The 12,047-nt window shown below is 39.7% G+C and overlaps 3 protein-coding genes across 5 annotated transcripts; 2 read left to right on the top strand and 1 right to left on the bottom strand.

The window, feature by feature from the left end:
- The first annotated feature begins 882 nt into the window (after window positions 1-882).
- On the top strand, window positions 883-1,876 carry LOC109180234. The gene is made up of 2 exons (XM_019329721.1): window positions 883-1,589; window positions 1,661-1,876. The coding sequence occupies exons 1-2, from the start codon at window positions 1,392-1,394 to the stop codon at window positions 1,874-1,876; spliced, it is 414 nt and encodes a 137-aa protein (XP_019185266.1). The 5' UTR covers window positions 883-1,391.
- Window positions 1,877-2,129: 253 nt separating this feature from the next.
- Window positions 2,130-7,018, bottom strand: LOC109180341. 2 transcript variants are annotated; one of them, XM_019329863.1, is made up of 11 exons: window positions 6,338-7,018; window positions 5,578-5,662; window positions 5,317-5,387; window positions 5,147-5,235; window positions 4,822-5,065; window positions 4,604-4,716; window positions 4,372-4,462; window positions 4,058-4,186; window positions 3,334-3,881; window positions 2,548-3,121; window positions 2,130-2,382 (listed from the first exon to the last, which is right to left on the bottom strand). In XM_019329863.1, the coding sequence occupies exons 1-10, from the start codon at window positions 6,629-6,631 to the stop codon at window positions 2,644-2,646; spliced, it is 2,142 nt and encodes a 713-aa protein (XP_019185408.1). In that variant the 5' UTR covers window positions 6,632-7,018; the 3' UTR covers window positions 2,130-2,382; window positions 2,548-2,643. The 2 variants fall into 2 exon arrangements, with proteins under 2 accessions (XP_019185408.1, XP_019185407.1); XM_019329862.1 differs by having other exon boundaries at window positions 2,573-3,121.
- Window positions 7,019-8,097: 1,079 nt separating this feature from the next.
- On the top strand, window positions 8,098-11,790 carry LOC109180342 (calcium/calmodulin-regulated receptor-like kinase 2). Of its 2 annotated transcripts, none has more exons than XM_019329866.1 (8): window positions 8,098-8,429; window positions 8,955-9,320; window positions 9,409-9,562; window positions 9,830-9,956; window positions 10,074-10,156; window positions 10,242-10,313; window positions 10,710-10,913; window positions 10,999-11,790. In XM_019329866.1, exons 2-8 carry the CDS (start codon window positions 9,007-9,009, stop codon window positions 11,254-11,256), a joined length of 1,212 nt encoding a protein of 403 aa, XP_019185411.1. In that variant the 5' UTR covers window positions 8,098-8,429; window positions 8,955-9,006; the 3' UTR covers window positions 11,257-11,790. The 2 variants fall into 2 exon arrangements, with proteins under 2 accessions (XP_019185411.1, XP_019185409.1); XM_019329864.1 differs by having other exon boundaries at window positions 8,792-9,320.
- Window positions 11,791-12,047: the final 257 nt, after the last annotated feature.

Genomic DNA, 12,047 nt, shown 5'->3' with positions numbered 1-12,047 from the left:
TATATAGATGTATATATACAGAACCCATGGTCGGTTTACTGGTTAATGGTTAGATATTCCTTTTGTAGAAAGTTGGGTCGAGCAGACATTATTAATCTTACCCAAAGTGAACAAAGAATAGATATGACTATAATTTGTCTGTGAGGAGATGACAACGTTAAGGTCGGTTGGTGCTTTATTTCCTAAGACAACACTTCAAGATTCTTCCACCCAGCCCATTACTTAGTTTATGGTAAACTAAAATGTTTCTCTGTAATAATTATCATTATATTGAGAGACAAAACATTGGTACTTGGAGACACCAGATCGGCTCTGTTTTCATGCAGGCGTGACCACTGAGAAAGGAGGGACCAAATCTCGAATTCTGTGCGCGATTTTAGATATACAGCTCAACTGATTCATCAATACTTGTAGATTGTAAAAGCACATTTCACGATAACTCTGTTTCGCTAACAATCATATGATGCAAGGTCAAGAAACTGTCGATTGTAAGTGACAATCTTAACCGAGTTAGTCAGATTGTTGATTTGGTAATTATAAGATTACAAGTTTCACTACTAAAAATTATGAAATTTTCGACCACCTGAAAGTGATCTTAAATCAAGTCGAAAGCCTTGTTCCGACCACTTTTGGTATCCGGAAAAACCTTTGTTGCTACTTCCGACCACTTTTTGGTATTAACTTGATTTAAGATCACTTTCAGGTGGTCGGAAATTCCATAATTTCCAGTAGTGCTTAACTCTCAGGAGGGCCTATTAACTTTATTGGTTTGAGCCGGTAAGCTATGAGCTATCTAGGCTAGTTTACCTCCTTAAGGTCATTTGCCGTCTAGGATCATAAGATAGTTTATCCAATGCACACTCTTGAATAGTGATTGCAGGTTTTTCTCGTCATTAAGATCAAGAAATTAAAGCACGTCTAGTGATTTATTTCTTTATAGAGTTCCAGGGTAGGTAAAACTTTCGAGATTGGGATGTAAATATGTAATCATTTTCATTTTGATGTATATATATAAACACACATGACACATTCTTTGTGTGTGTGGATGTACACAATACAGCTCATTATAATTGTCTTTAAAACTGACAACAGAGACAAGACATTTTTGTACAACTGTTCTTCAAGTTGGGTAAATATGTATTCTCTACAACAGTTAAAAGTGAGTAACTTTTATATCTTTATTATTATACAGTGTACGGTAAACAAAGAATCAAGTCCAACAAGTTTGTTTTTGCAGGGTTTTTGAATATTTTAACTGATTTAGTTTTCCGAGCTCTGCATGCAGTTGGGAGCAACATTAGAATAAGCCAGATGTCGGAGCCCAGGCATTGACCCTGCCTGGCTCTATAAACCCCCCACAGTTTTACTTGCTTCAATTCATTTTTGCTTTAATGAGAAGAATCAGTGTTCACTGTACTTGTAAGCAAGAAAATCTTCACTCGAGAATGGCGTCCACGAGGTTCAGGGTGGCGGGGCTAATACTAGTGTTCGTCATTAGTTTGCTAGCTCTTGAGCGCCTTTGTTCTGCTAATGCTCATGCCCCCGGGGGGAAGGAAAACCGGGGAGAACAGGAATTGGTTAACTGTGATGTATGTTTCCTCAAATGTTTTTTTTTTAATGTTGAACTTAATGAAATGCTGCTGATGGGGATTTGTTTCAGGGATTTGGCTATGGGAGAAAAGGGCTAGGAGGAAGAAATGGCTGCAATGGTTTCCAGCAGAAACTCGGGCCAGGCAAATCGGTTTCCAGTAGAGCTGAATCGCGAGCATTTCTTCAGGCAACGTATGAGGTTTATCAGCTCATGCGCAGGGACTATGGTGGCCATGGCAGGCCTCGTCGAAAACCACCAATTAACAACCACGAGCCGTCAGATTAATCAGGTTCTTAAAACAGTACTACTAATAGCTAGCTTAGTTTAAATTAGAGTGTGAAGAGAAGATCGGGTCAACCAGGTTGGCATCAGTTTAGGTCGGTCTGGACCTCACAATTTTCCCCTGGAAGTGAAGTCCCCCAACCCGTACAAACCAACTAGCTTGTAAGTGTTGTATGTTAGTATTATACATTACTATACTAGATATCGGGTTATTGCCTATATGCATTCGGACTAGCTAGTTCAAGTCGTTCACGTGTGAACAAATTTGTCCTTCATGGTGTTATCTTTAGAGTCGAGACTAAACAAAGCATTAATCTAATAGTGATGCATATAAAGATCTCACTTGTTCCGTGAAAATCCTAGATGTAAAATGAAAAAAATGAAGAATTTTACCCGCCTGTCTGTGTTCTTTTGGTTGGATCTTCAAGTTTTTCGAATGGTCCAAACGATTGAAACCGATTTGGATCAGCTAGAGCCTAGAGGCATCTCCTCGTTAACGAGATTCTCATCTGCATTGAGAAAGTACATGGAGGAAGCTAGTTAGCACATCAACTCCATCAAGAAGTCACTTAAAATCATAAATTTCTTTCCAAAAGGTTGAACCCCAACCCTAAGGCCCCCCACACCCCGGCACGACAGAGCATCTGGGAGGATGTAAATCATGGTAACTCAACTGAACATGAACCACAGAAGCTAGACCTTGCTCGAAAGTATTCGGGGCAGTTGAGATAGCATGCTATCTCCGGCCTCCACACGTATGTTTCCTCTGCTCATTTTTCTCCCCCCTCGACTTCGTCTTCATCCTCCATTAGACCTTCTTCTTTGTTGCTTATGATATCTCCACTATCACCTTCGCGACCATCGTTGCTGTGCTGAAACAACAATCCAGAAGACACGGAGTCATCTTCACGAGGGTCGTCGTCTTCACTTTCATCCTTTGACTGAGAAATGGCGTTGGCATCCATCCATCCAGGACAGCGCTGCAGAACTCCGAGAGAAGCATAAAGGTGAGAACGGGGCGAAAGACTCGGGGTTTGGAATGACCTCTCGGTACTGGATTCATGCCCGACACAAGAACACTCTTGAATGGGAAAGGCGAGAAGAGATTTGGGTTTGGTTCTGTTGGATTCTTTCATCAATCCATCGACCAAACTTTTTCTCAAGCTCTTTCTTATGGATGATATCCAAGTATGGTTGACCTGATATAAATGATCCTTAATCGCATCAAAATGCTCCACAATTGCCTTTCTGCACCCACATGTAGAACAAGAAATTGGCACTCACGGGCACAAAGAATAATGGCATTTCAGTCTGTGAAAATCAAGAATGGATGACACAAAAACGCGTTTTCCATGATCTATATACAACGATGCAATGCAAAGACAACAAAGAAAGCCTAAAACAAATTCCAATGTAAGAGCTTGCAAACATAGAATATAAAAAGAGAACCGAAAAGTTACCTGTCTGGCCTGTATGTTCTAGACGCAGGAAACTGATAAAGCCTATGCCCCATTACCAAGCTAGCAAGATTCGGGTGTCCTTTCCCATCGCGATCAAATCCAGCAATGAATGCATCTGCTTCAAGGCAGATTACGTAGTCGATTGCTTCCCAAAGTAACCTATGAGCATTAGTCCTCAATTCTTCAACGCTACTCTCTGGCTCTTTATCACTCTCAGCTACCCAACCCCACCAACCCTCAACGTTATAAAGTTTAGGTTCCCTGGGGGGAGGTGGAAGAGGTCGAGGACGCGGGCCAGAGTTTTCCCAAGCATGGAACTTTGTATATTTACCAACCGAAGGTGGAGGCGAATATTTGTCAATAAGGCTGGTCTCACGGCCATATATTTCACTCCATTCCCATGGAGTGCTTAAGGATGTCTTGTCAACAACATTCTCGAACATTGCATGAAGAGGAATCAACTTCTTCTGTCCACCAAAGATCTCTCCACCCGATATATAAATCGTTGTGTCTGATGTGTAACCATATGCCCGAAGAAGAATTCCCACCTGCTCAAAAGATGCATTTGCTATTTGGTAGCCATTCTGAGTAATTAATACTTAGTATCTGTACAAGATTTCAATACATTGATGGCTCTGTGCAACTTGGTTAGACTAAGACTAAGAATTCGCACGCAACTCTACTGCTTTAAACGAGGCATGATAACGGGAAGAAGCTTTTCTACCTCTTCAGGCATAAGCGGGCACAAGCCTTTTAGACGTTGTTTAAAAGAATTTACTGAAAAGTTTCCCCTCGCAAGGCTTCGTTTGATCATCCACAATCGCTTGTGCCGGATGAGCTCCGTATGTATATCCTGGTACATGCTCTAGCCACATTAGATTCTTTACCTTAGTAATTTAATAACACACTAAAAGATTGAATCCAACCAATTAGCTAGTATAACTCATGGCCTTATAAACCCATATATCTTCTCTTATTTTATTAATGTGGACTCTTAACAATAATCAAACGCGGGTAGGTTGCCATTTGCAAGAATACCTGGAAAAGTTCTGCACAGCTATAATACGCCAAAGCATCTCGAGTCATACTGGGATCATACGCTATATAGGGCTGTCCCAAAGCTCTTAACCTGCAAGTATACCAAAGTATGCAGAGTTAATATAAGAGCAACCTCAACAGTTGTGGTCTTTTCACCAATTTTTTGTGGGCCCCAGCATCCACTACTGTCTCACTCAATCTCGAAAAACAAATAGTTGGGATATAATATTACCTTTTCACAATTTTATTTGCAAGTTCTTGGACCTCTTCTCGGAACTTTAGTGCGTGAAAAGCAACCCTGCATCTCAGTTTTTGATACTCGAGCAGATCGGGAGGCAGTTCGGTCTAGGTTATATCCAGTTACATCAAAGTCAATATGCAAAAGTTTATGCTATTTGGTAACTGCTGGTTATGCAATAATAAGACGGAAATCTCGTTTTTCCAGTTTACCTGCAAGCATCCGCCATCATAAACAACAAGCTCGACTACTGAACGTTGAGTCAACACTGGGAGAACACGGTGCAGGTAATAGTAAGGAGATGCCGAGAAGGGCACTCTGAACGAAGGAATCTCTTTCTTTATCCTTGCATCTCTGAGGCTCGGTGGAAGGGCCTTCACGATGGTTATATCTTTTGCCAAAGCCTCCATGAAACGATCCTCGTTATAGAGGTAGGCGAAACTCTTGAACTGTGAGCTGCAAAATACAGTTAATGAATGAGTTACAATACTGAAAAATGATCTAAATTATACATTCACTAACATATTATAATCATACCTGATTCCTTTACTGCTTGTGGTTGATAGGATCTCGGGAATGACGAGTGTAGCATTGAGAAGCCGCGAGATTGCAACAACATCAGAAATCTGTAAATATGGAACTCTTTAGCAAGAAAATATATAATTGAGAGAAGACCGTAATCCACACACAATATTGAATATTCTCACCGAGTTCCTTATCTCATGGAAACCCCCCTTTATCCTTACAAAGATGAACCCAGTTGATTGTGGTTCAGGAGCTGTTACAGAGGCCAACATTGAAACATTATAAGAAGAGTAATGAAAAACATAAGAGAAGTTCACAATAGTCTAAGATTTCACTTGAAAACATTGCAAAGCCCATTTGTCAGATAGGATAGAAACCTTAATGTTCAGATTCAATCTAGTTTTCTTTGGAACATTATTATTACAAAATGGTAATGGCATGACCTGCATAATTCTGTCCTGGATTGGCATCAGGGTATAATGATTCAAGAGGCCTTACTGTACCCCACAGTCTTCTGTAAGTAGGATTCTACACCAGAAAATCAAGAAATCAACCATCAGACAGTGAAACAGTAAACTTAATCTAATCTAATCTATAATAGTACAATGCAGCAAATGATAATGTGAAGAGAAATGTTCCCAAGTCCACACAAGTAGCTCAGTTGGTTTCTAAACGACAGATTATGGGTAAAGATGTATGATCGAGTCTCGGCAGCGACCTCTCTTTGTGGGCACTGGCACCGATCCTCCCGACTAATAGATTGCTCATTTACCGTAATTTATCACTCCACAATCTTGTTGGAGTGTGGGGCCAGTGGTAGGGGTTTGGGCACCGGCTGGTCATCCTACCTAAGTGATCATGATTTATCTCTACAATCTTCTCCCTAACCACAACTGCCCCACACCCTGACCCGACAAAACATTTGAGATAATGTAAATAGTCACTGGCTCAGCAGACATGACCAAATGCCGACTGGTCCCACACCCTGGCGCGACAAAGCATTTGAGATTATGTAAATAGTTACGGGCTCAGCAAACATGGCCAAATGCCAGTGCACAAGGGATCTGCCAACTATAATCTCCATATTGCCGCTACCAAGATTTGATCATTGATTTCTTCTCCCAAATACTGTCTATATGAAACAGTGAGCAAAGCACTAGAAAGACTAAAGAAAAGATGTTTATGGGGTTGGAAGAAAAGTACCGCCTTGAGAAGGTCTGCATTGTCAAAAATTCGCCGGCGGGAAGAGAAGACGGTGAGGGAAGAGTGCCGGTAGTCTGAAATGGCACCCAGATAAGTACGTCTAGCTAGACGAATATGGGTGAGCAGAGAGAAAGCAGAGACAAACAGCCCTACTAAAGCAACCAACTTCATCTTCTTCGACACCATTTTGCTCCCTTCGCCTCTCAGTCTCCCTGGACTCGTGACAGCCCAGCATTCATAGTGAAAGAAACTAATAAGGATTTTCTTTTTTTCTGGAAAGAAAACAAAGCTCATTGAATGAGTGCATGCAGAGAATGTAGTGAAACGGCCAAAGAAACGAAGAAGACGACGAGAACGAGCAGCGAAGCAGAGGTAGTGGACCAGTAGCCTAGTGGGCGGTGTCCGCTTCTAGCGATTTTGTTTTTGTGGCTACACTTTGCGCCATTCATTACACGTTTTTCACTCGCCGGTGCGCCACCGCTCGCCGCTATCTCCGCTTTTACTGTTCCGGTCACCGCCGCTGACGGCGGTTGAATTTGGATTTTTCTTCTTGGAATTTCTTAACTTTCTCGTATCTGGTCTATGGAGCGTTTGATTTGATTTTGTGTCCGGAACAGAATAACGACAAAATCTAGTTGCCAACTGTTTCGCCTTAGTCTGTCCGAAATCAAACAATGGATTGAGTCAAGTCAATGATGCCATTCTTTTTTTTTTTCCTCCCTCAATTGTCTTAATTAGAAATTACAAAACACATATTGTAATTTGTATACTATTCTTTAAGACAATCACATTTGTGGTCTTTGAATTGTTACATTTTTGACAATTTTGGAGTATTATTTATATTCTCTTTTAATTGATTAGAACAATTATATATAATTATTAAAATGTCTTTTTTTTTTTTGTTTGTATTCGTGAAAAAATAAGTTACGAATTTTGTTAATTTAATGTATAAAAGAAATAAACAAATAACGAATATTGTTAATCTAAGGTATAAAAGAAGCAATCATTATATACTGGAAGGGGTCCATTTTAAAACATATACCTATTATGCAAATTTTTAGTATATTATATTACACGTTCGTATAGTATACTTATTTTGAAAATATTACATGTTCATTTTTAGTAAATTCATTGTTTTTTAATATATTACAAAATCATTTTTAGTGTATGTGGGTTCAATATAAACTCATAGTACTACAAATGAATCAATATCAATGTCCATATTACAAAATAGACTTTTAAATGCACATTATAATTTGTCTAAAAGAAGTACCAAATGAATTATAAAATTAGCGTCACAAAGAGTTAATACAGGTGAAAAGAAAATAACAAGAAGTTGTTATATAATATGACTTGGGATTACTATTTATATTCTCAATATATCTTACTAAAGCCTGCTCTATTGTGCAATCTTATCTTTAGTTCGAGATTTAAAAAATTCAATATTTATATTGCATTTAGCAACAAGGACTATGTGGTCTAATGGTATCCGGATTGGACTTCCATTTGGAAGGTTGTAAATTCGAGCCTACGGATTGATAGTACAGTAGAAGAAGTTAAAACACATACCTTATTGATTATTGATTAAGTATATATCAGACGTTATTGACCGTCAATTGGACCAATCACGTATTATATCCCATCACCGCCAAAGTCAAATACATTATTAAATGTTAAAGAATTCACAAATCATAACCAACTTGCATTAATGTAAACGGAAAGTTTCAAATTTATAAGATACGACTCCTGTTATGATTAGTTTGAGTATAAACTATCAACTCCTACATTAGAAATGTCAAAACAGACCAAATGCAGAAGAGGCAGGCGGAGTGGCTTATGTATCCAAACCGGCTAGTAATTATCGCCGCTGTGTCCCTGTCCAATGCCCAACCCCCCAGTCCTTCACCCAACACCATCTGTCATCGCCAAAGCAGAAGCCAGAAAAAGCGGGATAATGTTCTTCATCATTTGCCAGATTTAGTACGAGTTCGAGAGTTTCTGGTTCTGGATCATCGTTTAAGGAAACCCGCGTGCCTTCTTTAACGTTTCTTGCTCAGTGATCTTATGGCTCTCTGCTCTGTCAGCTGATTTGGTATGTTAGTGTGTTGGGTTTATCTCGATTCTTGATCATCTTTTGTGTTTCTGTTCAAATTTTAGTTATTGTTTCTCTGGATTTTCTTTGTTTCTGTTTGCTCTATGGTGGGTGATATCTGTTATTTTCTGCTGGTTTATGTGTTTTTCTTTTTGTTTGCTTTTCTGGGTTGATGGGTGTTGGAAAAAACAGTTCTTGTTTGAATAAGTTTGATGATTTACTAGATTTTTCTGAGGTAACTGGGAATTGAGCTTGTGATGATGGCCAGGAGGAGAATAAAGAGTGGGAATTTCTGATCCAACTGGTGCCAGTTATAATTTGACCTAACAATTCTTGGTAAATTGCTTTTATATATTGTGCAGCTCATAAGTGAAAGCAAAGTAAGGCAACCCCCTGTCAAATTGGTCAGATTGTTGGCTCGATAATCACAAAGTTCCAAGTTTGACTCCTGGGCGGAGTGGTTTATTGGCCTTCTTGGATAGTGGAGTTAACTCCCAATCCATGTTTATTTGTTTTTTACTTTAGCGAAGCCCTGCAAGATGAGCTCATTGCCTGCTTGTGGGAAAAAAGCGTTAGAATGGTCCATAAAGCGGATTTAGTTATTATTGGCGTCTCAGTTGGTGTGGCGGTTGGAATTCTTCTAGCATCGCTTGCGTTCTTTTGTGTCTATTGGTATAAAAAACGAGCCCATCTTCGTCGTTGCGCAAATGAGCGGTCTCTAGCCACTCTTCCAATTCGTGCAAATGGCTTTGGTGTGAGCATTGACTTAAGTGCGTCTATAAGCGCTAAGGGACCAGAAAATGTTGCCAAAAGTTCTCAGCAAAGCTGGTGGAGTCACCCTAGCAAAGATCGCTTCGCTTCAGCATCTGGCATACTTAGATATGCTTACAAGTATGTCTCCTTTCTAATAGGCCAATAAGCTTAAGTTGGAGTATATATGCAGTTTTGAAAGTTAAACTAACGTTAAGTGACTCTCCAGGGACATTCAGAAAGCCACACAGAACTTTACAACCGTTCTAGGGCAGGGGTCTTTTGGTCCCGTGTACAAAGCCGCAATGCCTACTGGTGGAGTGGTAGCTGTTAAGGTTCTTGCTACCGACTCAAAACAAGGGGAAAGAGAGTTCCAGACAGAGGTATTATCTTAATGTGTGTTGAGCATATAGCCATTAATGTGCAATCCAACTATTAGCTTAGGCTTTTAGTTGAGATGAAGATCATGCTTTAATTTGGTATCAGAGCCATGCCAAAGGTCATGTGTTCTACGGTCCACGTGTTGCTTGGAACCCACCGCACACATGAGGGAGCGTGTTGAGCTTTTAGTTGAGATGGAGCACATGCTTCAATTATGTGTATCTAGGAAACCTTAAAAAGTGTTTGTAATGCTTACTAGAGTGTTGCAGGTTACGCTACTGGGAAGGCTCCATCACCGTAATTTGGTGAATTTAGTTGGCTATTGTGTGGATAAAGGTGAACGGATGTTGATCTATGAATTCATGAGCAATGGAAGTTTAGCGAACCTTTTATATAGTAAGTAGAATGATTGTCTTTTACTCTTTTTTGTCTAACTTTAGACGATTGTGTTTGGAATTTACAATTTTTAGTTGTTACTCATTGACAATGCTTTCCTTTTGTGCTTTCACTCAGGCACAGAACGAACTTTGAGTTGGGAAGGAAGACTGCAAATTGCTCTTGATATTTCACATGGCATCGAGTATCTTCATGATGGGGTAGGCTGAGATTGCGTTGTCTTTAACCTCACTGAACCGTGCTGAAGACGATAGATAGTCTCGTTAATGCTATTTCTTTGAACAGGCAGTGCCACCAGTGATACATCGAGATTTGAAGTCTGCTAATGTATTGCTCGATCATGCTATGAGAGCTAAGGTCAGTCACTAGAAAAACGTTAATGCAAATGTCAGTCAGTAGACAACCTTTGTTTGTGTCTTACAAATGCAAAAACCGGGGACCAAGAGAACTAGATGATGGACCTCAGCGCTGCATTATGCTTACTTCCCGTGACTGCTATAAGTCAAGCACGTTTAATCACAAAGTTCTTTGACTATCTGGTTGTCAAATCCTACTTAAAACCAATTGGTGATAAGTAGGTGGACATTAACCATTTAACCACATCCCTCTATGGTAAGTCACAGCGCCACGTCTCGAATCGAGCAGGAGCTGAATTGGGCCCACTCGGCCGACGCCCAACACTAGAGAAGTACTATTTTGCTATGATGTTGGTTTCATTTTACTGCAAAACCTTGTTTTTGCCTGCATAACCAGGTTGCTGATTTTGGGCTTTCAAGGGAAGAAGTCAAGGATGGCAGCAATTCAGGTCTTAAAGGCACATTTGGCTACATAGATCCTGCATATATATCCACAAACAAATTTACCACGAAGAGCGACATTTATAGCTTTGGCGTTATCCTCTTCGAGCTCATCACAGCTATCCATCCACACCAGAACTTGATGGAATACGTGAATCTCGTAAGTTATTCACTCTTCAATTCAGCCCAACTAACCATCGCTTTACTTTCTGTTCATTCACCCGATTCTCACCGCCCTCCGACAGGCTGCTATGAGTCCAGACGGCGTCGATGAGATTCTTGACAAGCAACTCGTCGGGACATGCAATGTGGAAGAAGTAAGGAACCTCGCTGCAATTGCCCACAAGTGCTTGCACAAAACTCCGAGAAAACGACCCCCCATAGGAGACGTTTCCCACGCTATACTAAAGATCAAACAGAGACACACCGTGAAGAAAGATACCTCGTCTTTCGCCCAAGATGATTTTTCAAGAATGTCGAGTATTATTGAGATTCAGGAATGAGGAAGCTGAACTATGAAAACATGGCCAGCGTAAACGTTAGTCCAGATCGATGACTGTTAGCATTATTCAACCATATCCTTCCCTTTTTGCAAGCTTGAGTGCAGAGATATGGTTGTGTTCATCTTCTTCAGGCTCATTGGAGTTTGCATTTCTTGAGAGGTTTACACAATAGATAGAGTATTGAGTTTTCAGTGAAGTAGTGACTTCAGTGTCATAAAGCAGTAGGAAATCCAAGAAATAGATATATAATTTAAAGTTGAGAATGTCAATTATCTTATTTTTTACCAATATATTAACTGTTCGCTTACCGATTGTTTTATTAAACTTTAGCATGGATCTAACTTCGATATCAAGTCTAATATGATAGTTGTGTCACACATTTATATTTTATAGCAAAATGCTATGGTGTTGATTGGTATCATACTTCCTAGTCAAAAAATGTAGAGATAGCTCATAAATGGTAATTGAGTGGGTGAAACATTATTCTTGTACCAGAAAATTATAAGTTTAATTTTTACTAGTACTTCTGTCGCACCTAGAGCGATTTACCTTTGTGTGTGGTTTGTGGGTTATTGCACATAAATACACCTTCATTATTTACTTTTGTATAGTATATATCAAATATAAGACTAATAGGTGTCGATTAACATTTTAAATTTGCTAACTTACAAACTAATATCGACTCCGTACATACATATTGACGTTACAAATAGTATGGGGACGAGGAAATACGGTTCGACGGGTAGATCACGGATGAGTTGCGAGACCGGTCAAAGTAGGTGGTAATATCT

The sequence above is a fragment of the Ipomoea nil genome, unplaced genomic scaffold, assembly GCF_001879475.1.
Source record: "Ipomoea nil cultivar Tokyo-kokei standard unplaced genomic scaffold, Asagao_1.1 scaffold1026, whole genome shotgun sequence".
In the NCBI taxonomy this organism is placed as follows: domain Eukaryota; kingdom Viridiplantae; phylum Streptophyta; class Magnoliopsida; order Solanales; family Convolvulaceae; genus Ipomoea; species Ipomoea nil.
Note: the sequence above shows the minus strand (reverse complement) of the source record. Positions and strands in the feature narration are given on the sequence as shown.